The sequence below is a fragment of the Ostrinia nubilalis genome, chromosome 8 (genome assembly GCF_963855985.1).
Source record: "Ostrinia nubilalis chromosome 8, ilOstNubi1.1, whole genome shotgun sequence".
In the NCBI taxonomy this organism is placed as follows: Eukaryota; Metazoa; Arthropoda; class Insecta; order Lepidoptera; family Crambidae; genus Ostrinia; species Ostrinia nubilalis.
Window position 1 is genome coordinate 10894117 of NC_087095.1, and position 24074 is coordinate 10918190.

General features: G+C 36.0%; 2 protein-coding genes across 3 annotated transcripts; one reads left to right on the forward strand and one right to left on the reverse strand.

Annotated features, from left to right (window-relative positions):
• LOC135073921 (F-box only protein 28) lies at positions 1-13693 on the reverse strand. 2 transcript variants are annotated; one of them, XM_063968173.1, is made up of 7 exons: positions 13564-13693; positions 12943-13259; positions 12236-12484; positions 11373-11568; positions 10723-10939; positions 1292-1490; positions 1-257 (listed from the first exon to the last, which is right to left on the reverse strand). In XM_063968173.1, exons 2-7 carry the CDS (start codon positions 13219-13221, stop codon positions 60-62), a joined length of 1338 nt encoding a protein of 445 aa, XP_063824243.1. In that variant the 5' UTR covers positions 13222-13259; positions 13564-13693; the 3' UTR covers positions 1-59. The 2 variants fall into 2 exon arrangements, with proteins under 2 accessions (XP_063824243.1, XP_063824242.1); XM_063968172.1 differs by having other exon boundaries at positions 2-257; positions 12943-13254.
• Positions 13694-17786: 4093 nt separating this feature from the next.
• Positions 17787-20245, forward strand: LOC135074205 (max-like protein X). The gene is made up of 5 exons (XM_063968505.1): positions 17787-17957; positions 18411-18487; positions 18798-18908; positions 19374-19571; positions 20010-20245. Exons 1-5 carry the CDS (start codon positions 17882-17884, stop codon positions 20175-20177), a joined length of 630 nt encoding a protein of 209 aa, XP_063824575.1. The 5' UTR covers positions 17787-17881; the 3' UTR covers positions 20178-20245.
• Positions 20246-24074: the final 3829 nt, after the last annotated feature.

Genomic DNA, 24074 nt, shown 5'->3' on the forward strand with positions numbered 1-24074 from the left:
AGTACACCATGAAGTAAAAAAATATAATAAACATTACAAAAGAAATCACTACGCCCGCATCAGGTGCAACCAATACTCCTCAGGGCCCGCTCGCCACTGTTCCCACAACGCCACCCAGCGATATATCCCGAACGCACCTGCGCCAGCGACGAGGCAGGCGACACGCGCAGCGCGGCACCGCACTCGGCACACAGCGGCGGCACGGCCGGCGAGCGCGAGCGCCAGTACTGAAGCTCCGTCTTGCACTTGTTTAGCTCCTGCAAACAAAAACGAACGAATTAGAACCTTAATTTAGACTAATGCCTGGTCCGTGAGCACGTAGAATTTTGTCCAATGATCCCATGCTACCCATCCTTATCGCTCGCGCGTAATAAAATTATATTGCTGTCGCGACTGTGCGACTGGCGCCCGCAGTCACGTGCTCACGGACCAGGCTTTACCAAGTGGACAATGAGATAGCTCCTGCAAGTACACAACGAGATGTACAAAATAGAAAAACCACAATAACTCATAGATAGTTAAACAAAGTGGTCACATAATATAGAGACCTATAGAGAAATGGGAGTGGCTGAAAATCAGCGCAGCCTGAGTATTCTCCGGCAGCATTAGCTGAGCCACCTCCAATTGCTTCCTTATACGATGTCAATCAATCAACAACATTATTGTAACTAGCTAAGTAAATTGTAGAAGCAATAAAAGACTTTATTTATAATTAAGAAGTTCCAGTACTAAGGAACTAGAATAAATCAAACACCTATGTTTCATTAAACACTGTAAAAAGGCATTAAATCTACCAAAGGTTTACAGGTTTTAGTGCTATAAGAAAAAAATTATCATCATCAGGTTTTTATCTCCCCACAGGAGTACAACCTCTACAACATATCAAAATGAAATGGCGGATGGCCTAAACTCCCCTACCTAGTAGGGGATACGTGGTGTTTCAAACACGCGACGGAATAAATAACATGGAAATAATAAAATGAGTGGTGACGCAATATAATTTATGACTCAATTTTCAGACTTCAGGCAAAGAGACAAACTAATTGTAACTAAACTCTGCTTCAAACACATTTATCCTACTAATACTATAAAGGCGAAATTTTGTGTGGATGTTTGTTACTCTTTCACGCAAAAACTACTGAGCGGATTTTGTTGATACTTTACAGTATTATTATTTGTAACCCAGATTAACATATAGGCTATAATTTATGCCAATCTGTGGCACTAAATTTCACGCGGGTGAAGCCGCGGGAAAAAGCTAGTATCTCATATAGTAGTATTTAAAATATACCTGTAGCAAAGTTTGAAATTTGCGGCTGGTCTCCTCGTTCTTCTTGTCATAGTCATCCAGGCGGTTGGCGTACTCGAGCGTCTGCTTCTGCTGCTCGGCAATCTGCTTCTGCTGCTCAGCGATCTGCTTCTGCTGCAGCGCGGTCTTGCGCTTGCAGCTGCGCAGGTCGCTGCGCAGCGCTGACAGCTGGTCGTTGTATCTGAAGTAAAGTAAGTAACTTGTGAACCGAGTGTGGGGGAGTGAGAGCAGCATCAGGCCTGTTCATCTCCGCGAGTTTACATCGAAAACAAAACACGCACGATGGCCCCCTACAGGATACTATTCGACAAGGCCTCACATACGAGCGAACATTGACTCACGCACGCGTATTCTTGTGTATGATAGAAAAAAATAAAGAAAATGGTGTACTAAATACTGTGCAGTATTTAACTGCCTAAATAATAATAAAAACCACATATTGTACTTTTTAAGTTGCCTGAAGACACTGAGAGGTAAATAAGTAGTTAATATTATTCATGATAATTCATGCTAAATCATGTTTTTCCTCCGCCATTTTCTGTAGTTTGGCACCTCACGTCACATCATTTTACCGAAGTCAGCCCTATAGCTTCGGCGCAGTACCGATCACTGACGTTTGTCAACAAAATGGTGCTTGACTTTTGAGACAAGCTAAATTACACCATAATGTAATTGACATTGAGCATACATTTTTTTAAATACCTTCGAGAAGTAAAACTTCTGTACAAAGTACTTATTATTATTCTGTGGCAGCATCCTGAAGATATAAAAGCTGCGCACGTGACATAGGCGGAACAGTGTGCCCTTAGTGGCGAAAAAACGCAAGTTCATCGCCACCAACCAAAAGAAGAAGATAGTGGCAGATGCGAACAGTGATCGAGTCAGCATAGGGCGACACTTAGGTGCCTCGGCCATCAGATACGAGGGTGTCTGGTGGCGTCTAAAGAGGCCGCGACGGCGCAGCACGTGTCCTGCGTGCCGCTCGCAGGAGGTTGAAGGCGTAATTAAGACTTTCTTGGTTTGGGGCTGCGCACTAAGCGAGCCGAGTGCCGAGCAGGGAACGCGGACGAATCGGTTATAAAATAAACATCTAATACCTAAGTATACTAACACTAGTCATAAGTTTCTATTTCATTCATACTAACCCATGGACCAGTTGTAGACTAACAAATAAAGAAATTTGAATTTAAAAAGTTATGATCAATAGATCACAATCAAGAGGTGACAGTAAACAATGTCAGTTTCAATGTCTAACTGCCGATTTAATCATTAAATCCTAATCAAAAGCTAAACTGCTTTGGTGAACCTACTCTTAACTTGCGTTAGGAGGCATAATGCTTCAGTAGAACAGTTTTTTTTTTGTTACTATTTAATATAATTTTTTAAATCATGTAACGCTTATGAAAGATAACACTGCACAACAGCATTTCTGATGATTGGGTTATGTTACATGATATTAGTCCAATTTTTAATGACGATTTCAAATCTGTGATTGAAATGTCTGTATCAGCTCTGGTTAAAAAAATATGACACTTGGGTCTTTTTTTTAGATATGATCCTATTTTATGAAGTTGTTATATTGAAAAAACTTTCTTTTATTTGACTTCCTTGCTGAAGCTGAAGGCAGACAGCTCTTCTGAATGATTCAACAGCAGTCAGCCATCATGTGTGCATTCCAGTGGCCCTGATAGCGTCCCTCTATCGTAAGAAGGCCCTGGTGGATTTGCTCGCCATGTTCTTCACTTAGATCCTTAAGATTTGTGATAAAATTGTTCAGGTGATTGCGAAGAGAGTGTAATTCGATGTTTATATTACATCCAACCAAAAAAACATGTTTGTAAGTGACTCATACGTTGTTCGATTTGTAAGAATAGTAAGATTTTTTCGGATTAACCAAAAAATAAATTAAAATGCCAAAATAACTTATTCCATATCTTTTCGGAAGACTTGAAGATCCTAAATCTCTAAAACGATCGTTTAAACCATCTTGGCTACATGGTTTTGAAAATTTCGGGTCACATTCAAAGTCTCTACCACACTGACAGTTTTCGCCTCAAAATCCTCATGTGAAGTATCAACATGAGGTTTAGGTGACTTCTTAGTGTTGAAAAGACGTCTACATGCCAAACGTATGCAAGGAATTACCATTTAGTTCAATATTTTTTGGTTAATACCATTTCTGTTCAAAAATAAAAATAACAGTCGTCGCGATGGTTCAAGGGTTCCTTTCAGGTCATAGCGGTTTCGTACCTAAATCTACACATATTCTTATTTGTTTATAAACGTAAAAACTCAACGCATCTTTTCCACGCCTTTTGCGGAATTCAAGGCTTATCTTTCATTTCCACTGGGTCCCCAAACTAATTTTTGTAAGCCAATTTAACGAACTTTGTCACATTTAAACGGATTATTTAAACATATCCTCTCCGCAAATGAAACAAAATTGATTTAGATCATTCACACAAACACTTCTTAATGCTACCATATTAAATTATACAAAGAAAACATAGCATTTTTTGAACTGTCGGCGAATTAAGACTGAAATTTAGCAATTTTTGAGTGAAAGCTATAACACGTAAACAAGAGCTGCTACGAAAAAATGGACGGCAGATTCAGAATCAGCGACGTCAAATTAGTAAACATCATGTAATGAAAGTCAATCATCAGCCAAAAGTTGCAATTTTGTTGTGCAGTGTAATAGACAGTATGTGTATCAGTGAAAAATAAGCGTATTATAACTAATTTTACCATTCATCATAATTATAACAAAGAAATGTAATTCATAATAGGTTATGTTATGATAATCATAACTTAATACAATATGTATTAGTGACTAATGAATTAATTACCTAATTAATTTTATCATACTTATCTGTGAAAAAAGCTTCAAAACCAATAATTACTAATTAACTTAATGCTTTTAATTACTAAGGAGTAAAGATTACAACAGAAATTATGATTGCAAATGATATCATAAACTTTTATGAGTGAGTTGTCATTGAATATTTAATACAGAACAAATATTTATACTAGTTACTACTAAAAGTCATGTTTATTACATGACTTTTAGTCCATCAGATAACAAAAATCTTTTAGTTCTAAAGTATTAAATATTTTGAAAATCATCCATGTGTAATCAGGCATTTTATTTCATGTCTGCAATGTGATTTAGAGCGAGTCCATGTTTTATTAACTTTAGAAAGATTAATTATTATTTCATAAATGTTCTGTTAATTATATTTATGGCTAATAGTCCAGTAGAATTAGATTTTAAATCGGAAATAATTCCTACAAAAGATTTTATTGCTTTAAGAGCCATTTCACAAAAATATTCCGCGCGAATTTAGCTACAAACTGTCAACGCAACGACAAAAGAGTAAAAAGAACGCCGAAATGGACAAAAAAATCTTGAGTCGTGACCGTATTAAGACTTGATATAAGTTATTAATTTTAAGGTAGAATAAGGTATTAAAACATGATAAATTAATTTAAAATTTTAATAGAGTTTATTTAGTCTTTTAAAGATTTTTATACTTATTTCGATTAATAATGAAACACGAATAGGTATAATATGTAAAATATATTATATTAAGTACAAAATAAAGACAGTCACATAGTGAAAAAAATCTGCCCCCTTGCAGCTATCATCCAGGTCCATCATCGGACCCTGGATATCATTTACCTAGACGAAGTATTCGTCAAGGCGAATTACACAAGCCCAAACTCCATAGGGTTCTATTGTTTTGTTATGGAGTTGCAATGGAGGTGGCCATTGCAACTCCTCCAGATCCATTATCAGACAGAGCTAAGAAATAAATAAATATTATTATTATTTAACAAATAACTAAAATAAATTCATCTTACTATCTTTCTTCTTACTAGTCTTACTAATATTATAAATACGAAAGTTTGTATGGATGTTTCGATGTTTGTTACTCTTTCACGCAAAAACTACTGAACAAATTTTGATGAAGCTTTACAGTACAGTACAGCAGTACTAGGCAGTTTGTGTTCAACTATCACTCGGGTCGGACGTTCCTATCGCAAGACCGTTGGTTCACTCAGTTCCGATACGACTCTAGTGCTGTGTGTAATTATTCTCGTGAATACACTAAGTTTATTAATTTCTATGAGTGGATTTCATTTTGCCTGAGAACTACGTCATGAACCCTTAACCAGAAGACCCTGTCGCCAGCGACAGCGACGCTCATCCATCCCTGGCGTCGACCAGAATAACAATATATTTATGACGATCTGTAGCAAACTAAATTTCACGCGAGTAAAGCCGCGGCCAATACTACATATTTCATACTAGCTTTTTGCCCGCGACTTTTTCCGCGAAGAAGTGGTAACTGGTTCTAATAAAATTAAATAATTCTAAGAAATTATTAATTTTGTTATATGATAATATTTTTTAATATAAAACCTACAAATTATTAGGTATGTTTAAATATCTGAATACTTACAAAATTATGATATCTTTCTACAACAAAATTGAAACATTTCCTTCGGGTGCTAAAATCACCAGGCTATTGTGTGCACATACTCTGGAGCATACAACTTACAACTGGCCGTCGGAGAAGCATAGATTTCCCTTAAGTCTACTCCCGCTACCACATGGAACTCCGCTAAAACTCGTGAGCCAACACTTGTTTTTGTATCGAAAATTAGTATGAGCAGCGCACGCGGTTGCCCGTTGCAGGCTCTATGCAACCACGCTATTTTAAACCGTGGCCCCTAAGCATGAGATAACGGGACTATTCCCACCTCTCGTTCCCACCACTGCAACTCCTGTGTAGCCAGGATCTACAGCTTGACCGCCACAAAAACCCAACCAATGAAGGTCAAGTTTGTCCCGGGGGAAAGTTAAACTGTCATTGGACCCGCAACGAAATTAATCAGAAGAACATAGGAGGAGTTCGAAATTAAGGTTCGACTTCCCTCCATTGCAAAGCGGATGACAGGTGACAAACAAAGGTTTAAAACCTTTAAGAAAAAGATTATGCACCACGGACAATAAATTAAATTAAGGGGGCCTATCTTATGAGCAATTAGCAACTACCTGCCAATAATATTTTTCACAAAATCGCTTAAAAGCACGGAAATTTTTCCTTGTCGCGACAAGATCGGTGTAATAAATTGCGGAAACAGATGTATGTTGTATTGAATTAAGCATTATATCACGTTCATGTTTCCAAAGATCACACTCCCACAAGATATGATGGGCAGACTGCTCATGACTGACATCATCAGTGGAACACTCGCAAAAAGGAGACGGAACTAGTTTGAATTCGTGAAGTTTATGTTTAAAGTTGCCATGTCCCGTGAGGAACTGCGACGAGCAATGGTCGATTTCTAACCATCGCCTAGTTAGACGTTCGCGTACATTCGGGAAGAATTTATATAAGTGACGTCCTTTGACTGACGTATCCCATCTTTTTTGCCATTCATTAAGTAAATCTTCTTCAACGACTTCTCGGGAATCAAATAATAGACTTATTTTAGAACGATCGCGGCTATTTAAGAAATCGGAGGTTATATTTTCCCTTGATGCGAAGTACATAGCCGCACGCTAAGCATGAGATGGGAAACTGCACTCTCTAGAATTCTCTTGAATTTGATGGTGTTAGGGGAATCCTAGGAATGAATACAGACTTTCCAATGGAATCTCCTCATCAATATTGAAACATTGCAACTTGCAATGCAATGTTTCGTTTTCATTTGTTATATTATTGACTATTACTTGATTTTTCAAACACGTGTCAAAATAAAAAAATAATTTAAATCAAAAGCACTAAGGAATATTTAATTGATATCAACTTCGAAGCAAGCACAGATCACAGAAACTAAAGGGAGATGTGATAAGGGGGCGGAGCCGGTGTCGCAACAATATGCCCAAAAACAGAACATATTGCTTGTGAAAGCAATGATGACAGCAGCGACGTTATAATGTAAACAGTTTACATTGCTTGCATACTACTAAAGATTATTCGAACGTTGAATACTGATACCGCAGTGGATAATGAGCACACATTTTGATTTCTTTGACACTGAGTTTCGAACTCAGCGCATTACTTAGCATCTTTCTATATCTCTATGGAAGCAAGTTATCTTCAAAATAACATTCTACACCTTTTTAACCAAATACGAAGCACGTCATCTATCAATAGGGAATATATTTTAGAAGTTAATAAATTATGCATAAAATAATTTCTAAAAACTAGTACTGAAATCGTACTGGAAACAATAAAAAAATATTAATATGTTATCTAATTTATTTATTAAACGACCAATTATCGAAGATTTTAGAGTAAAGTTTTTGAAAATATTTTATAGCCAACATAGGAAACATTTAGTGAAAGAATTTCTTTTCGGAGCCTATTGCCTTCAAACAAACAAATAATCAAATCTTTCCTCTTTTATTACTATTGATTTAACAACAAAACTTCCCTCTCGAAACAAAACGGTTCTTTTTCTTCTTCACGAAACAAAACTCAAAGCGGATAAATAAATAAACAAATCTTTGGACAATTTCACAATGCCATCTAGTCCCAAAATAAGCAACTAATATGCTTGTGTTAAGGGTGCTAGCTTAAGGCAGACTCAAAACGGACCTCCCGGCATAGTATCAAAAGTATTTGGTCGCCGTATAAATCTCCGCTTCATGACACGAACACACGTAAACGTCATGGCGGGAAAAATGACACAGGTCCTGCCTTGACGGGCGCTCGCGCCGTACTAATCGATGTCGGCTTCCGCATTGTAATTTATACTGATATTCACATCAATATTTTGACAAAGTAGTTACTAATATTTAAACAATAACTGTGGAAATCAATTCTCCAATGAATATTCTTTATTTTGGGATACTTTTATTGCTGTTATTGCTGTGTATTAAAACCAAAAATCACGATCAAAATGTGACGTAAATCTTAAAAATTTGCCAAAATATTTTTAGATTTTACTCAATAATGGTAATGAAATTCAAGAATCCGTTTGATTATTGGACTACAAGAATATATGTCCGATGATTTCTATATATTTTTAAGCTTATTATACGAGCATAAATAATAGATACAGGACTTTGAAATTGAGTCTGCGGCAATTTTTCCGTAAAATGGTTGTGGGAGATGGGGCACTGAGAATTAATCAAAAGAGTTTTAGTAAATCCGTTACATTATTGGTCAACAAAAAGGATTGAACTATCTTTCGCAGTAATTATATAATCTCTGGGTGTTGCTTAAGATAGTAATTCATGCTTCCAAAATCTTAGAAATTTGCACGAAAATGTAAAATGGCTCTTAATGGCTTCATTGGTTGCCCATTAAGACTCTCCTAGGTTTTCGACTTCGACGGAGTTGTGCTTAAGTGGTGGGGGCCCCCGAAAGGGGCGCTTTTTAGGTTTTCCGGTTATACCGCGTGAAGGACTTACTCTATCGAAAAGTGGTCTTCCTGACGGTTGAAGGGCATTTAATCCTGCATTAAATAAGACCAAATTCATATGTTTTGGACAAACCGTTCTCGTGCAAATGTTCGGCAAAGTAGAAAATATGTGTATAATTAATGACCCTCTCCACGTCCAATGGCTCGTCACCCGTAGGCTCCCAAGCCTTGTAAAGGGTCGCCTTAACCAGCGTATCCCTGTCAAGGCTCACGAGTTGGATTCGCTTATCCTTGTTCGTCCCAGCCGTTCCTTAACTGTGGTTGCTGCACCTCTTCCTGGCACTCTCCTGAACGACTCTGTGTTACCTAATGTGGCTGCCCCTCTTCCTTGTACCCTCCTGTACGATTGCATTGCTTAGCCATATGCCTGGTCCAAGGTTCGACGCCACAAAATCAACTTCGTACGCGTGAAAATAGTTTAAATACTATTTTCCGTGCTTGCAACATTTTTCTTTACTGCTTCGCCTCTATTAGTCGTAGGGTGATTGTATATATCCTATAGCCTTCCTCAATTTATAAGCTATTCAACACAAAAATAATTATTTCAATCAAACTAGTAATTCTTGAGATTAGCGTGTTCAGACAAACAACAAAAAAACTCTTCAGCGTTTTAATATGAACTTGTTGTTGTTGATTTTTGGCGTCGAACCTTAGACCAGGCATACTGCTAGGCAACGTAGTCGTGCAGGAGGATACAAAGAAGAGGGACAGCCACAGTAGGTAACACAGAGTCGTTCAGGTGAGTGCCAGGAAGAGGTGCAGCAACCGCAGTTAAGGAACGGCTGGGACGAACAAGGATAGGCGCATCCAGCTCGTAAGCCTTGATAGGGTTACACTAGTTGAGGCGCTCCTTTTCAAGACTTGGAAGCCTGCGGGTAACGAGCCATTGGACGTGGAGAGGGTCATTAATTATACACATATTTTCTACTTTGCCGAACATTTGCACGAGAACGGTTTGTCCAAAACATATGAATTTGGTCTTATTTAATGCAGGATTAAATGCCCTTCAACCGTCAGGAAGACCACTTTTCGATAGAGTAAGTCCTTCACGCGGTATAACCGGAAAACCTAAAAAGCGCCCCTTTCGGGGGCCCCCACCACTTAAGCACAACTCCGTCGAAGTCGAAAACCTAGGAGAGTCTTAATGGGCAACCAATGAAGCCATTAAAGCAATAAAATCTTTTGTAGGAATTATTTCCGATTTAATTCATTTTTGTGTTTAATTCTACTGGCCTATAAAGAAATTGGAAACTAAATGAAAAAAAAAAACTGTATGTTTCACAATGCACAAGTGTAACACGGCAGATTGACATGCATGAGGTGGTATTGTCTCAGATTCTTTTAATTCACTAGCTTCAATCAAACTAAAGTACAAATTCATACTTTCCTTTTACAATAAATAATATTATTAAGTCTAATGTGTTATAGATTAGTATTGGTTGATAAATATGTCCAAGAAGGTGAAAGAATACAAGTTCAGTGTAGAAGCAATTATTGCATAATTGTAGAATTATAATCAGTAAAACTATCTAAAAAAGAGAAAATTGTAACAACATAATGTTAAAATCACCTCAAAATAAATCAGAACTATTAAAAACCTCATAAATATTTTAAAATTTTTAACTTTTGCGTTCCATTTCAACTAAAATAGTAATAGTCTGCTTGTGACCACGACTGCAGCATCGCAGCCGAAGCGTCAAGCTGTGAGTACATAATGTAACTCATTAATAAACGTCGCGTTAAGACCCGTGTCTTACTATTTTACTCATAAAATAATATTTTATCGATATCAAAACTGCTATCCATGAATCTGTAATACTAATTGCCGTAACATAATGATGCATTTCTAATCTTGGCACAGACGTAAATGATTGTTATAGAAAGCCTTGGGGGAGGCCTTTGTTCAGCAGTTTGTCATTTGGCTGAAACAAACCAAATAATATGTCAAGAAAATGAAAATGGGCACTCACTTCTTCATTCCTTGCTTGATGCGGTGTATCCGTTTTCGCAGCACCATATTGCTCTGAGGCGGCGGCGGGGACGGAGGCAGGCTTTCCTCCATGTACATATTGAGGGAGGACACGCGGCGGTCTCCCGAGGAGCTCTCGCCTTGCTGCTGAGAAGACGACTCGAACCCGCTCGGCGGCGGGGAATCCAGGCACATGTAGGATTTACTGCTCTCGCCGGCTGCAAATTGTATCTCCGTGAATATTGTGTGTCGAAATGACGATACCGTAAGACTATATGGCTGCTTGGTTATTAAAATTATTATTTTACTGTATAAAGAAACTCTCATGTATCCCACTTGAGGGTAAATCTAGAAAAAATAGTCTGGTACATGTCGGGTGAGTAGACACGCGTGCTCTCCGAAAATTCCCGGACATCTACGTTGTATAATAGTGGCGACGAGTGTAAAACAGTGAAAAATTGCGTAATAGTACATAAACAACAAATATTTATAACATTTGTGAGTGAAAAGTGTAAAGTTTGGTGAAAACCCAAAACCAAAATCCTTTTTTTTGTCCAATGAATGGTATGGTCATCATGGTATGGTAGGGGTAGACTTAGTTCTAAGTTTACAGTATATTATTTGATAAAAAATACTTCAATTTAGACTTACGTGAAAATGCAGTGGTGATATCAAAGAAATCGGTACCAAAATAGGTAATCTCTGGTAGGTTAGGTTCAATGTGTTCCTTGAAGTATTCCATAGCCATTGTAGTCAGGTCAAATAGCTCATCAGTTACTTTGTAAGGCCTTGCTAACTTAGTAGTTGTTTTTAGGTATGATAGAATGCTGTAAACTTCATCCAATATCTAAAAAACAAGTATGTAAATTAATTCATTTGAATTACATACAATCACAGAGAAGAAAACATGTCTAAACAATGTTGAAGCTATTTATTTTACAGGATTGATTTATTTAAATTTAAGTTTTTTCTTTATCTCTGCCTATATGAATAGTAAATGCACTGAAACCTAATAAGCATAAAATAATTCTGAATTTAAGATATAAGAGAATAAAATAAATAAATTGATGAAAACTATTACAGACTAAGGAAAATACTAAAGATTTCAATTGTGTGCGTATGTGACACTATAAATAACTTTGCTGGTAATAATAATAATTGGACCCATTAATATAATCACTTCTTATAATACAAACATCTACTTTATCTCTCAATTACATACATAAGGCTCGCACAGCTTGAGGGATGATTTATATTAGACCAGACAGTGTCCGGGCCGGGCCGAGGCCAGGGCGGGGCCGAAGCGGAGCCCGTCCGTGCTCCACGATTAACTACACAGAGCGTTATGGGACCGTGCAACAACCGCGGTGAAGACGAGTATCGTCCGTGCCCGGTGGGACTGGGTAATATAAACTGGTTCATATAAAATCTATGTAATGTTTCAAATGCGTGTCCCGTCCGGGCCACGTATACAGGACGCCCAAGAAAAGATAAAATTACTTTAAATGCCTTACCTCTCCAGGGAAGAAACAGCAATGTTTCCTCTCAATGTGTTTGCCAAAAGTCATCTGCAGTAAGCTAAGTCGCATGTGCAATGTTTCAATTATATCCGATTCGCAAGCGAGTGGATGGCTCCTACGAGCACTCTCCCTACGTGGCATCTTGGCCTTTATCGACTGAAATCTATGCAACATCTGATTTTGCAGGCGTTGAAAATTAGAATTTAAAATGCCACTGCATATGGTGTTGAATTGCCGATTGACCTGTGAATAAGAAATAATGCTTTACATATGAATTATCACATAACTAAAAATAAGGTGTTCAAAAATTACTATCAGTTTAGGTTTAGGTGGAACAAAAATCCTAAATCCCAAAACTGATCACTACTTCTGCCAAATGAATTGAGTTAATCTACAAAAAAGAGCTTGAAAATTGTAAGGTAACTAGAAGTTGTATTTAATCTTGCAAGATCATGTGCAAATGAATAAAATTTATTAACCTTGCTAAAAAATGACTCATGTTATAAATGCAATCCAAATCAGAAAAATACCATACTCAAGAATACATTTACACAAAAGTACCACATTTTACCACTGTTTCCATAGTTTTATATTTTATAATGTAAAGCTAATTAAGCTGAAAGAGCCTACTTATGATATCAAGTTTCTGTAGATATATTTTATATCAATTAAACAATAAATTAAAATAAAAAGATATTAACCATCCTGAGTTGTGACACAGATTTGTATCCCAAGTAGCTGAGAATCTTCTCAATAACTTCAATTGGGAGGTCAAGTAAGTTGGTGTTGAAGATCTTAGGAGCTGGCACTAAAGCAGTGCACTTGGAAGTGGAAGCGTGAGGAGACGAGCCGCCGGGGAGCAAGGCGCTGGAGTGGCGGGTCACGCGAGACACCGCCACGGGCTCGCTGTGGGAGGGCCCAGCGCCGTCCCCGCTGCCGCTGCTGCCCACCACGCTACTCATCTGCCTCGTTGACACCATCTTGGCCAGCTTACTTTGTGTTATATCTGGAAACTAAGCTAATACTTTACGAATTACGACCTTTCCATATTCCTCCCTCAAATCACAATTCTTTACTAAATTAACCGAATTTTATTTAATCGGCCTACTCTACAGGTATGAACGAGTCAAAACTAATCGTTTTCGATAACACCATTACATAGTAAAAATTAGAATAAAAACAAATTAGTCTTGTACACTACCGAGCAAATTCTAAAATGGAGGCCATGGATGGCTAGATCGCAACTAATCACTTGAAAATTTATGTATGATATCGATGCATAATATACCCGAATCAAATTAATATTTTAATAAACCACTCACTCAAGAGTTCATGCACATGTTTTATTAAATAATAGCGATAATATTTTGTAACAAATTAAATTACTGAAACGCAGTACTTCTCTTAGCGCTACGCTTTCACAAAAAATATTTTTTTGTTGGTTGGTTGGATATACTGCTGAGTGAAACACGAAGTCATGTAAATCGAGAATCGAGACTACGCTAGAGAAGTGACACTTTCATATGTTCAGTGCTATGTGAAGCTTACTGTCTTACAAATACGGTGGCGCCACCAGTGCTTAATAAAAGCTGTGTTTATGAGTTGCAAACTTTTGGCACGACGAACGAGTATTTGACTCAATTTTTCAATTTGTTATAGTTCGTTATAACAGTTATAATAACTTTGCCATATTTGCTAAGTTGGTATAGATCGCACAGCAAGAGTTGAGCAATCAATTTAATCAAGCAAAAATTTTGTTATGTGTCGTCTATGGAGCGAAATTGCGATTTATGGACATAGCGATTTTTTTCACAATTTCTATTTGAAAAAAATACCTATCGATAGGTTACGTTATTCTGATGAATAAATGCTGCACAAGTTTTTCTCTAAAACCAATAGTTTGACTGGAAAAAAATATTTTCCATTTTCGTTGTATGGAATGAAACATAAAGTGGTCGATTTCGACTAAGCCTTGACAGATCTTGCTTTGAAACTACTTGAGCCTTGTTCTATGGCTTGTTGACTGTAATCCTACGCTATCAGCGCGCATCCAAAGTTGCCCGTTCACAAGTTATGAGGTTCTGAAAAATTAAAAAAAAGTAAGTAAAAGTGACTTTTTTTTGGAATATCTTTAAAGATTTAACAAAAATATAAAGATTTTATACGTTAATAATGTAAATTAACCTTAAATTACTGCTAAAAACACATTTTAATAAACTTAAAAGGAATTAAATCAGCGATTTTTTTTTTCACAATTTCTGTTTAAAAAAAAATACCTATCGATAGGGTATGTTATTCTGATGAATAAATATTATGAACGTTTTTCTCTAAAACCAATAGTTTGGCTGGAAAAAAATATTTTCCATTTTCGTTGTATGGAATGAAACATAAAGTGGTCGATTTCGACTAAGCCTTGACAGATTTTGCTTTGAAACTACTTGAGCCTTGTTCTATGGCTTGTTGACTATAATCCTGCACTAACAGCGCGCGCCCAAAGTTGCCCGTTCAGAAGTTATGAGGTTCCGAAAAATGAAAATTAAAGTAAGTAAAATTGTCTTTTCTTTAGATAAGACGACAAGAGAAAGGTTAATTACATTACTAAAGTATATAATTTTCATGTTTTAGTTGAATCTTTAAGGATTTATACCCAAAAAAAGATACTTTTACTTACTTTAATTTTCATTTTTCGGAACCTCATAACTTCTGAACGGGCAACTTTGTGCGCGCGCTGTTAGTCTAGGATTATAGTCAACAAGCCATAAAACAAGGCTCAAGTAGTTTCAAAGCAACATCTGTCAAGGCTTAGTCGAAATCGACCACTTTATGTTTCATTCCATACAACGAAAATGGAAAATATTTTTTTCCAGCCAAACTATTGGTTTTAGAGAAAAACGTTCATAATATTTATTCATCAGAATAACATACCCTATCGATAGGTATTTTTTTTAAACAGAAATTGTGAAAAAAAAATCGCTGATTTAATTCCTTTTAAGTTTATTAAAATGTGTTTTTAGCAGTAATTTAAGGTTAATTTACATTATTAACGTATAAAATCTTTATATTTTTGTTAAATCTTTAAAGATATTCCAAAAAAAAGTCACTTTTACTTACTTTTTTTTAATTTTTCAGAACCTCATAACTTGTGAACGGGCAACTTTGGATGCGCGCTGATAGCGTAGGATTACAGTCAACAAGCCATAGAACAAGGCTCAAGTAGTTTCAAAGCAAGATCTGTCAAGGCTTAGTCAAAATCGACCACTTTATGTTTCATTCCATACAACGAAAATGGAAAATATTTTCTTCCAGTCAAACTATTGGTTTTAGAGAAAAACTTGTGCAGCATTTATTCATCAGAATAACGTAACCTATCGATAGGTATTTTTTTCAAATAGAAATTGTGAAAAAAATCGCTATGTCCATAAATCGCAATTTCGCTCCATAGTGCGTCGTCGTGACTCGTGACTAAGATCGCCCAGGAATATAATCAGGCAGGCGCGCTTCGTTATCAAAATAAACTTCGGAATCGAAACGTTTCGACTTTCGAGCCCGTAACGAAATTTTTCGGAACACGTCGAACGTTGTCGGTCGAGGTGAGGTTATTCCATAGAGAAAAGTAATGGTTATTCGAATCAAAGTGAAGTGCGTGTCTAAACTATCTTATATCGATTAACCTCACTCTGCCAACTTCGCGAGTACGTAGCTTAATCTGTTTCTACATTGCCACTGGCAAAAGCTAATTATACAATATTTTTTATTAAAAAAACATTTTGGCAGGTCAATTGCGAGGTTTAGACGCTGGCGAAGGTAGAACCCAACCATCTGGTCACCGGTAACCTCCATAATGCGGGAGGAAAGCTCAGTGAATAGCTTTTTGGCCGCCGGGCCCCCCAAGGTCCCAGTGTTTCCACGTCGAAGGGTACAAAGCGGTAGCAGCTGTCTAAAGCGGAATGTTTCCTTTTTTTTTAAGATTCCGCTAAAGCAGCCGCAGCGCCTGCAGCCTTAAGTATAGTACTTGTATGGTGTATTGTTTAACCTACTAGTATAAATAAACCTCCCTTTCAAAAATGCTTATTATTATGTTCATAAATTACTCGATTGCGCCTCTTTCGAGTATTGCGTTATAGGGTATTTCGCCAAAAATGGTCAATTTTGCCTAATTTCCTTGGTACGAAATATATTTTTGTTTTTAACTATTTTTAGTTTCCCATTGTATTAAGTAACAAAAACTAAGCGAATACATCTAAAAGGGGTGTCATAATTCGTTTTAGAAACAAAGTTATAAGGTCATGAATTTTTGGTAGCCAAGGAAATTATTATAAATATTTTCTTCTCTAAGTTTTCTTCTGTGGTTTGCTTTTTATTTTGTTCGACCCATTTTTGTGTACCTTCGCAAGCAAACATACCAATGAATATTGTATCATTACGACCTTTTTACACAACTAAAGAAGATAAATTCAGTAGATTGAGTTAAGAGTTAAAAACAAGTTGTTCTTTATCTATTCTGATACCCATTTCTTAAAATGTAAATTTTAAACTTATTCCAATAAAGAAATACTCAAAATTTGACTTTACGCCGAATTAAAAATGGTCTTTTATAATTTCCTAGGCCTTTTTATGCCACGGAAAACAAGGAAATTAGAGCCAAAGAAATTAGATTTATGCCTAAAAGACACCACAGACAAAAACCTATTTACCCTATGCATTTACTATTTAAATCATGGGTTTACCCCTACAGACACAACATCTGTGTAAATAAACAATAAAATTAATCCATTGTTTAGCTGCAAAAAACCGTCCAAAGAAATTGACTTTTTAGTAAACAAAAACCCAAGGAGGGACCTACTTATGCGATTTGTCGCGAAACTGTTCAACGAAGTACTGTCTTGCCTCGATGGCCTCTTGGGACGAAATGGCCGAGTGTAACGGTGCAGTGCATTACATTCTAAGTTATTTCGTTTCGTTACTACAATGGTTGAAAAGAAGACCCAGGGAAATTATACTTTTGACTCGGACAAGAACTTAACTTCACTTTATTTCCTTCCTTTAAGTATTTGACATTTAAAGTTTTTATTTTCCGATAGCCAAACGTTTCTCAAATATAAAGAGAGTGCTATTAGAATGAAATTACGCTTCAATTTTTTATAATGTGCCTTCATTTTGGCAAACAACAGTAATGGACATAACAAGGAAATTAGAAAAACGACTTTTGATTAAGTTTTTCTACGGTATTATTTGTAGTTTCTGCTATTGTAATAGCAAAAACAAATAAAACTTTTGATTAACTTTCCCATAAAAATAGTTTTATACATATAAATATAAAAAAACATGTGTTCGTCTGCCTGGACACAGAAAATTTACTGTTTCGGCGAAATACCCTATAGCTTATAACGCCATCTGCATTTTGAGTTAATAATACACTAAAGCTAACTATGTTTTATTAGGTTGGCACTATTTTATTTCTTGGCCTTCCCATTAAAAAAAAAGGTGTCATGCATGATGTCACTGACGTCACTGTCAGTCATATGTCACATTTAATAAACAACAAATGGTTTCACATTTTTATCTTTCTTGATAAGAATTTTTCATGGAGTAGTTAAACTCGTGTCTCACAATTCTTATTCTTTAAGTTAATTCACTAACATGTATTCTCGTTGTGGAAGTAGTGGTTCAATTCAAAACATACACCAAACTCCATCGTCTTCCAATCAAAACACAGGCAAGTGTTGCATTTTAAGACCTTTGAACATCGTAGTTTTACGCTAAAGAAACGTACAATTAACCCATGTGAGGAAAGTGGCACTGAACTTTTGATCGTTATAATTAATCTACATTGCTATTTTAAGGTAAGACTCCACCAAAAGCTGTCATTGCAAAAATGTGCTATTTTGCGCAACAATTTTGTTCCATAAAATTATACAAAGTTTTGTTCCTCAGTAACTCAAACAGGAGGTCGTGATATACCCATTTCGATTTTATTTTAATTATTTTCGATTATTTTAACTTTTGTTTACTTTAGCCAGTTTGCATCATTGCTGGTGGAATCTTATCTTTAGATTTGTATTCTCATTAATAACAACAAGCACCTTGTTTGATATAATTTAATGGGTGTTGTGTGTAATGTGTAACATGCTATGAAAAATAATATTAAAAAAATACATTTGGTTTTCAGAGGATGAAGATGATAGTGGAGACAACAAAGCATCTGCTTTGAGCTTTAAAGAAAGGAGAAGGGAAGCCCATACTCAGGTCCATACTAATTCAAAACATTTTATTTTTACTTCATTTTTATGTCGAAATGGCTAGAATTATTCAGTACTTTAACTACTTTTTTCTACATTATAGTTTTTAGCTGAATTGCATAAAAATATAAAAAGAAATAAATTGCAAGTCTTGCTTTTTCTTAAATTGATGAAAATGTTGATACCACACCACAGTAAACAAGATTGGTAGAAACAACAGAGTATAGTTATAATAGCATTAAAATAATTTAGAAAAGCTTTAGTACACAAGGCCAGCTAACCAATTTAATAATTTACATTTTATTTTCAAATTCTAGGCAGAACAAAAGAGAAGGGATGCTATCAAGAAAGGATATGATTCTTTACAAGAATTGGTGCCCACTTGTCAGCAGACAGATGCATCAGGCTATAAGCCTAGTAAAGCAGCTGTAAGTTACCAAATTTTATTATAAGATTTGTATCAAAATGGCATCAACAATATGGGGGAATGTTGAGCAGGAAAGTAAAATATTTGAGTTTAGTAATAAAACCTTTAGAATAGCTCATTAAGTCCAAAACAATAATTAAATGGACAGATATCATTAGGTCCTTACCTAGATAATATTCTAATACTGTAGAAATTAGATAGTGCTTTCTAGAAGGCCCCACAAAATGATTTAAATACTTTTGACACTATGTGGCTTACTCACACTGAGTTGGCAAAAAGTAATCATCTCATCATTTTCTTAAATTAAGCTTTGATATCTGTATTTAACTTGCAACTTAAAAGAAAAGCTAGTGTTTGTTCTATTACTGCTGATATGATTAATAAAACATGATAAATGAGCCTTTTATTTCAATTAATAGACCTATATGTTTTGTATGTTAATGGCAATAAAATGTATTTATCACAGGTTCTTCAAAAGTCAATAGACTACATTCAGTACTTACTTCAACAACGTCGCCGACAAGAGGAAGAGAGGAATGCGCTGCGTAAGGATGTGGTCGCTCTCCGCATCATGCAAGCCAACTACGAGCAGATCGTCAAGGCACAGCACTCGGTGCCTGGTCATAACGAGCAGAGACTCACTGACCAGGATAAGTTCCAAGTGGTAAGTTTATACCTAGTCAAAAGTTATAGTATAATCTAAAAAATATTTGTTATTCATCCATCAAACATTTTGAGAGAATAAAACAGTCCTACATGCCAGGAAATCAGGTTGTAAGGATTGTATTTATTTTTGATATGCTTCCATATATAAATGTGATTACAAATGGCAGATTTAATGCCATGAAGGAAGGTATTATAGAGTCTTTGTACTCAAACAAAAGGAGTTGATCTTTCTGCTCAATAATTGCAAAACTTATTCCCATATTTTGATACTCCCATCAGAAGAAAAGAAATACAAGCTATTGAATGAAATGATAAGTACTTTTCTAAATTTTTATTTGCCCAGTCCAATGCTATCATAATTATCATGTTTAGCTTTGTAGAACAATAGTATAACATTTTACATTTCCAGTATTGTAGTTAACTATTATTTGTTTAGTTCCAGGGTATAATGGACAAGTTATTTGACTCCTTCGAATCTGTGCCAACGAACAACTTTCACGAGTTTTCTGCCGGCGTCTTCAACTGGCTGGAGGAATACTGTAAGCCTCAGTCTCTGAGGACCATGGTACACGACGTGTTGCGGGAACAAAGCTATACGCCCTGACTTACAATAATATACGGCCTTGTTTATAAATAAACATTATGTTAGATAAGTTTAAGGCCGGGTAGCAGAGAAAATGGCGAAAATGAGGTTTTCATTTTTCATTTTTGAGGTACTAAACAGTAAAATTAAAGGCTAAGATTTTTATTGGGCATAGTTGAGGATATTTTCTAGGGCTATTAACGGATGGAAACACGATTTGATGAAGTTGACTCGATAGAATATATTCCCAAAGTTACCTCTATTCGTTTTCTATTTATGGTTTTATTTTTAAAATAAGCGATTTGAGATTCTAAATCTTTTACTAAACTAAAGTTCAGAAATAACTTGAGGGCTTTTAACGGATGAAATTTTTATATTGCGTCTTATTTAGTTACTATGTTAAAAAATGTGGAAAAAATCGTCCATGACGGCTTGGACAATCTCAATCAGTCGCGCGGTGGCGCTTACGGAGGACGGACGCGTGTCAGTTTTTTGGCCGTGACAGTTCGCGATTTGTCAATATTTTTGACAATGATGACTTTGATGAGTCACAGTATAATAATATCAGTGTACTGGAGAAAGCTTAAAAATTTTTGATAATTAAAAATTATCAATTTTGTCTACCTATTGAAATTTAAATCGTTCGCATCCTTTTAAACGAAGACTCTACTCATGATACATAGTACAGTCACGGAATGAAAAGGTTCGTCAGTTTTCAAATTGATTCCTTCAACGAATCGCGAGCACATATTACCTTTTGAAACTATGTTACAGAATAATCTCGAGTTAGAGAAAATAATCTTTAACTGTTCGTCAGTAAAGTTCAAAATTATCCAGATCAAAGTTGTTTGAAGATTTATCTTGTCAAGAAGATTATTATGATTGATAAACTAAAACCTTCTTGTTGGTTCAACCTGCCATTATTATTTCTATTAAATAAAAAAAACTATTGTCAATTGGTCAATGTCATCATTGCATTGCACTGCCCCCCTAGACAAAACGCACTTTTTGATCGAATCGAAAATCGAATCCGTCAAAACTCCATACAAAAAAGGGGCTTTTCGACCACTTATCGACTGGTTTGCGATTTTAATTTGCACTTTGTCTAGACCCACTGATGGGATAGAAAAATAAACAAGCAAAACCTTATTTGTTAGCAAACGTCATATTTATTTAAATGTTAGCAGCACTGTTTCTTGCACTGTTATGTTGGCAGGTTTGACTCTTACAGTACCTAGTGCAAGCGAAAACCGACACTAAGGTGACGAACCTTTTCATTCTGCGACTGTACAATCCTCAAATATGAGACAAAACCAATGAGTTAAAATTACATTTTAATAGTACCTACATACAATCGACTTACACTCTTTAGAAGAGCACACTGACACAAATAAATAATAAAAAATACTGTCTAAGGTCTGTAGCTAAAGGTCTAAGCTGCAAGATAGAAGAATCTTCTAGCCAAAAAAATGGCAGATGCAGCAGATGTCAACGGATTTAAAACTGGAGTTCATGTGACTCCTTGTAGACTTGAGTGTCTAGAGCGTCCCTTCCTCCACTATGCGTAAGAATTTTCACAAAAATACTGTCTAAGGTCTGTAGCTAAAGGTCTACGCTGCAAGATGGAAGAATCTTCTAACTAAAAAGATGGCAGATGCAGCAGATGTCAACGGATTTAAAACTGGAGTTGATGTGACTCCTTGTAGACTTGAGTGTCTAGAGCATCCCTTCCTCCGCCATGCGTAAGAATTTTCACAAAAATACTGTCTAAGGTCTGTAGCTAAAGGTCTACGCTGCAAGATGGAAGAATCTTCTAACCAAAAAGATGGCAGATGCAGCAGATGTCAACGGATTTAAAACTGGAGTTCATGTGTATCCTTGTAGTTTTGAGCCTCTAGAGCAGTGGTTCTTAACCTTTAAGTCATGAGGGACCATTTTACCAAATTTCTGTCTTGTCAGGAACCACCTCATAATCGGTCAAAACCAGTTTGACTGCAAAAATCAGTTAAAAGTGGTTTTGACCAAGGTGTGCAAGTGCACATCGTGGACCACTTGGAATGCCTCCAGGGACCACCAGTGGTCCGCGGACCACCGGTTAAGAACCACTGCTCTAGAGCGTCCCTTCCTCCACCATGCGTAAGAATGTTTCAAAAATACTGTCTAAGGTCTGTAGCTAAAGGTCTAAGCTGCAAGATAGAAGAATCTTCTAGCCAAAAAGATGGCAGATGCAGCAGATGTCAACGGATTTAAAACTTGGAGTTCATGTGACTCCTTCTAGACTTGAGTCTCTAGAGCGTCCCTTCCTCCACCATGCGTAAAAGTTTTCCAAAAATACTGTCTGAGGTCTGTAATAAAAGTCTAAACTGCAAGATAGAAGAATCTTTTAGCCAAAAACATGTTTTTTCCTAATAACTTTAAAACTATAATTTGAACGAATTTTGCTATTAGTGGACAAATTTCTGCTCACGATGGACTAATTATCTGCTATACTCTCGACTCTCTAAAGCACAACATTTATAAAAATTTTGCTGCGGTAATGCACTCCAGGTAACCGTGTGTGATGCTTATTGCTCATAGTGATTTTCGATACAGAGCCCCGTACATACGTTATACATAAATTATGGAAAAAAACACCCAAACCAATACAAACAAATATGTATGCAATTTTAGTATGATATTTTTATTTATTAATAAACAAAAAGACTGAACAAAATTGATGCGTGTACTGATTAATGTAATTAACCACATGCAAAGCTTTGTGAATTGCAACAACTATAATTTATTATCCAAGCTCTAAATAATCGCTACTACGGGTAACTGATCATAAAATGTTTTTCCAATCGCTCAAGCTCCCGAGGATCTACCGATAGGTCGGGTGACGTAATCTTGAAATTCTTTTAGCCGGCGCGGAACTTCCGGAAGGTCGGGTGACGCCACGCCTCTTTGAACCGTGTTTACTTTGGCAGTTATATTCTATATTTATTCGATTCTAAAATATATTCCCAAACATTTTGAAAGTTGTTTTAATTTGTATCACTTGGATATGATTTGTATTAGAAAGTGCTGTGAGTGTGATGCTTGAACGGAAGGAAGTCAACCTAACCTAACCAACTGCGTATTTCTAAACTGCATATTTCTATACTGTGTAGCCGCGAGAGCTCTTTGGCGCGCTGTCTTCGGCGAAGAATTGCGCGCGCAGATTTTGACAGCGCGAAATACCTACTTTAGCAGAAATACCAAGCCTTAATATAGTTTTGTAAATTTTTCAGCACTTTATTGCAAAAAAATAATTTTAGGGACATAAAAGTGTATGTAAGTCCCCCTAACATATACTTGACGAAAATAGATTATATTATTGAGGCCACCGTGCATTAATTTCGTTTAAAATTCAAAAGGTCAAGTAAGCCATTGATAACTAAAACGATTACTCGCAGATCCAAGTCAGATAAGGTGAGCATAAGCTACACAAATTACGCTGAAAGTTTTGTATGTTAGAGTCGTCATAGAGCAGGGTAAGAAAGTAATTTAATTTACCAGAAGTACAATAACAAACTGCCGTTTTTAGTCATGGTTGTGGTCAGGGCTAATATTACCCAACATTTTAGTTATAAAATCGTCTCGTTAATTATATGATATTTTCAAAAGATTTCTTTGGGTTAACCTAGCTGCTGGTTCAATTTTATTTAGTTCAATCGTTGCCCTATTACATTGTAGAATTTTGTTGTAGTGAAGAGTTTATTTAATTCTACTGATACTCACACAGTAGATGCAGTTAAAATGATAATAATATGATTACCATATCTTTTCATATTCTTGACTATATCTTATCTTTGTTATATAAATTTTCTTCTATGAATTTATTTAATTTTTATCCTTATAGATCTTGACATTTACGCTGTTACTTATTTCTAAGGAAAA

Bases quoted from the DNA above. Each gene is read 5' to 3' on its own strand.
- LOC135073921 (XM_063968173.1), bottom strand. From the start codon at position 13,221: ATGGTGTCAACGAGGCAGATGAGTAGCGTGGTGGGCAGCAGCGGCAGC. The intron at 11,569-12,235 runs GTAAGGCATTTA...CTTGTTTTTTAG, and splicing joins GCTGTTTCTTCCCTGGAGAG to ATATTGGATGAAGTTTACAG. The intron at 258-1,291 runs GTATATTTTAAA...TTTTGTTTGCAG, and splicing joins AATTTCAAACTTTGCTACAG to GAGCTAAACAAGTGCAAGAC.
- LOC135074205 (XM_063968505.1), top strand. From the start codon at position 17,882: ATGTATTCTCGTTGTGGAAGTAGTGGTTCAATTCAAAACATACACCAA. The intron at 18,909-19,373 runs GTAAGTTACCAA...TATTTATCACAG, and splicing joins ATAAGCCTAGTAAAGCAGCT to GTTCTTCAAAAGTCAATAGA. The intron at 19,572-20,009 runs GTAAGTTTATAC...TTATTTGTTTAG, and splicing joins ACCAGGATAAGTTCCAAGTG to TTCCAGGGTATAATGGACAA.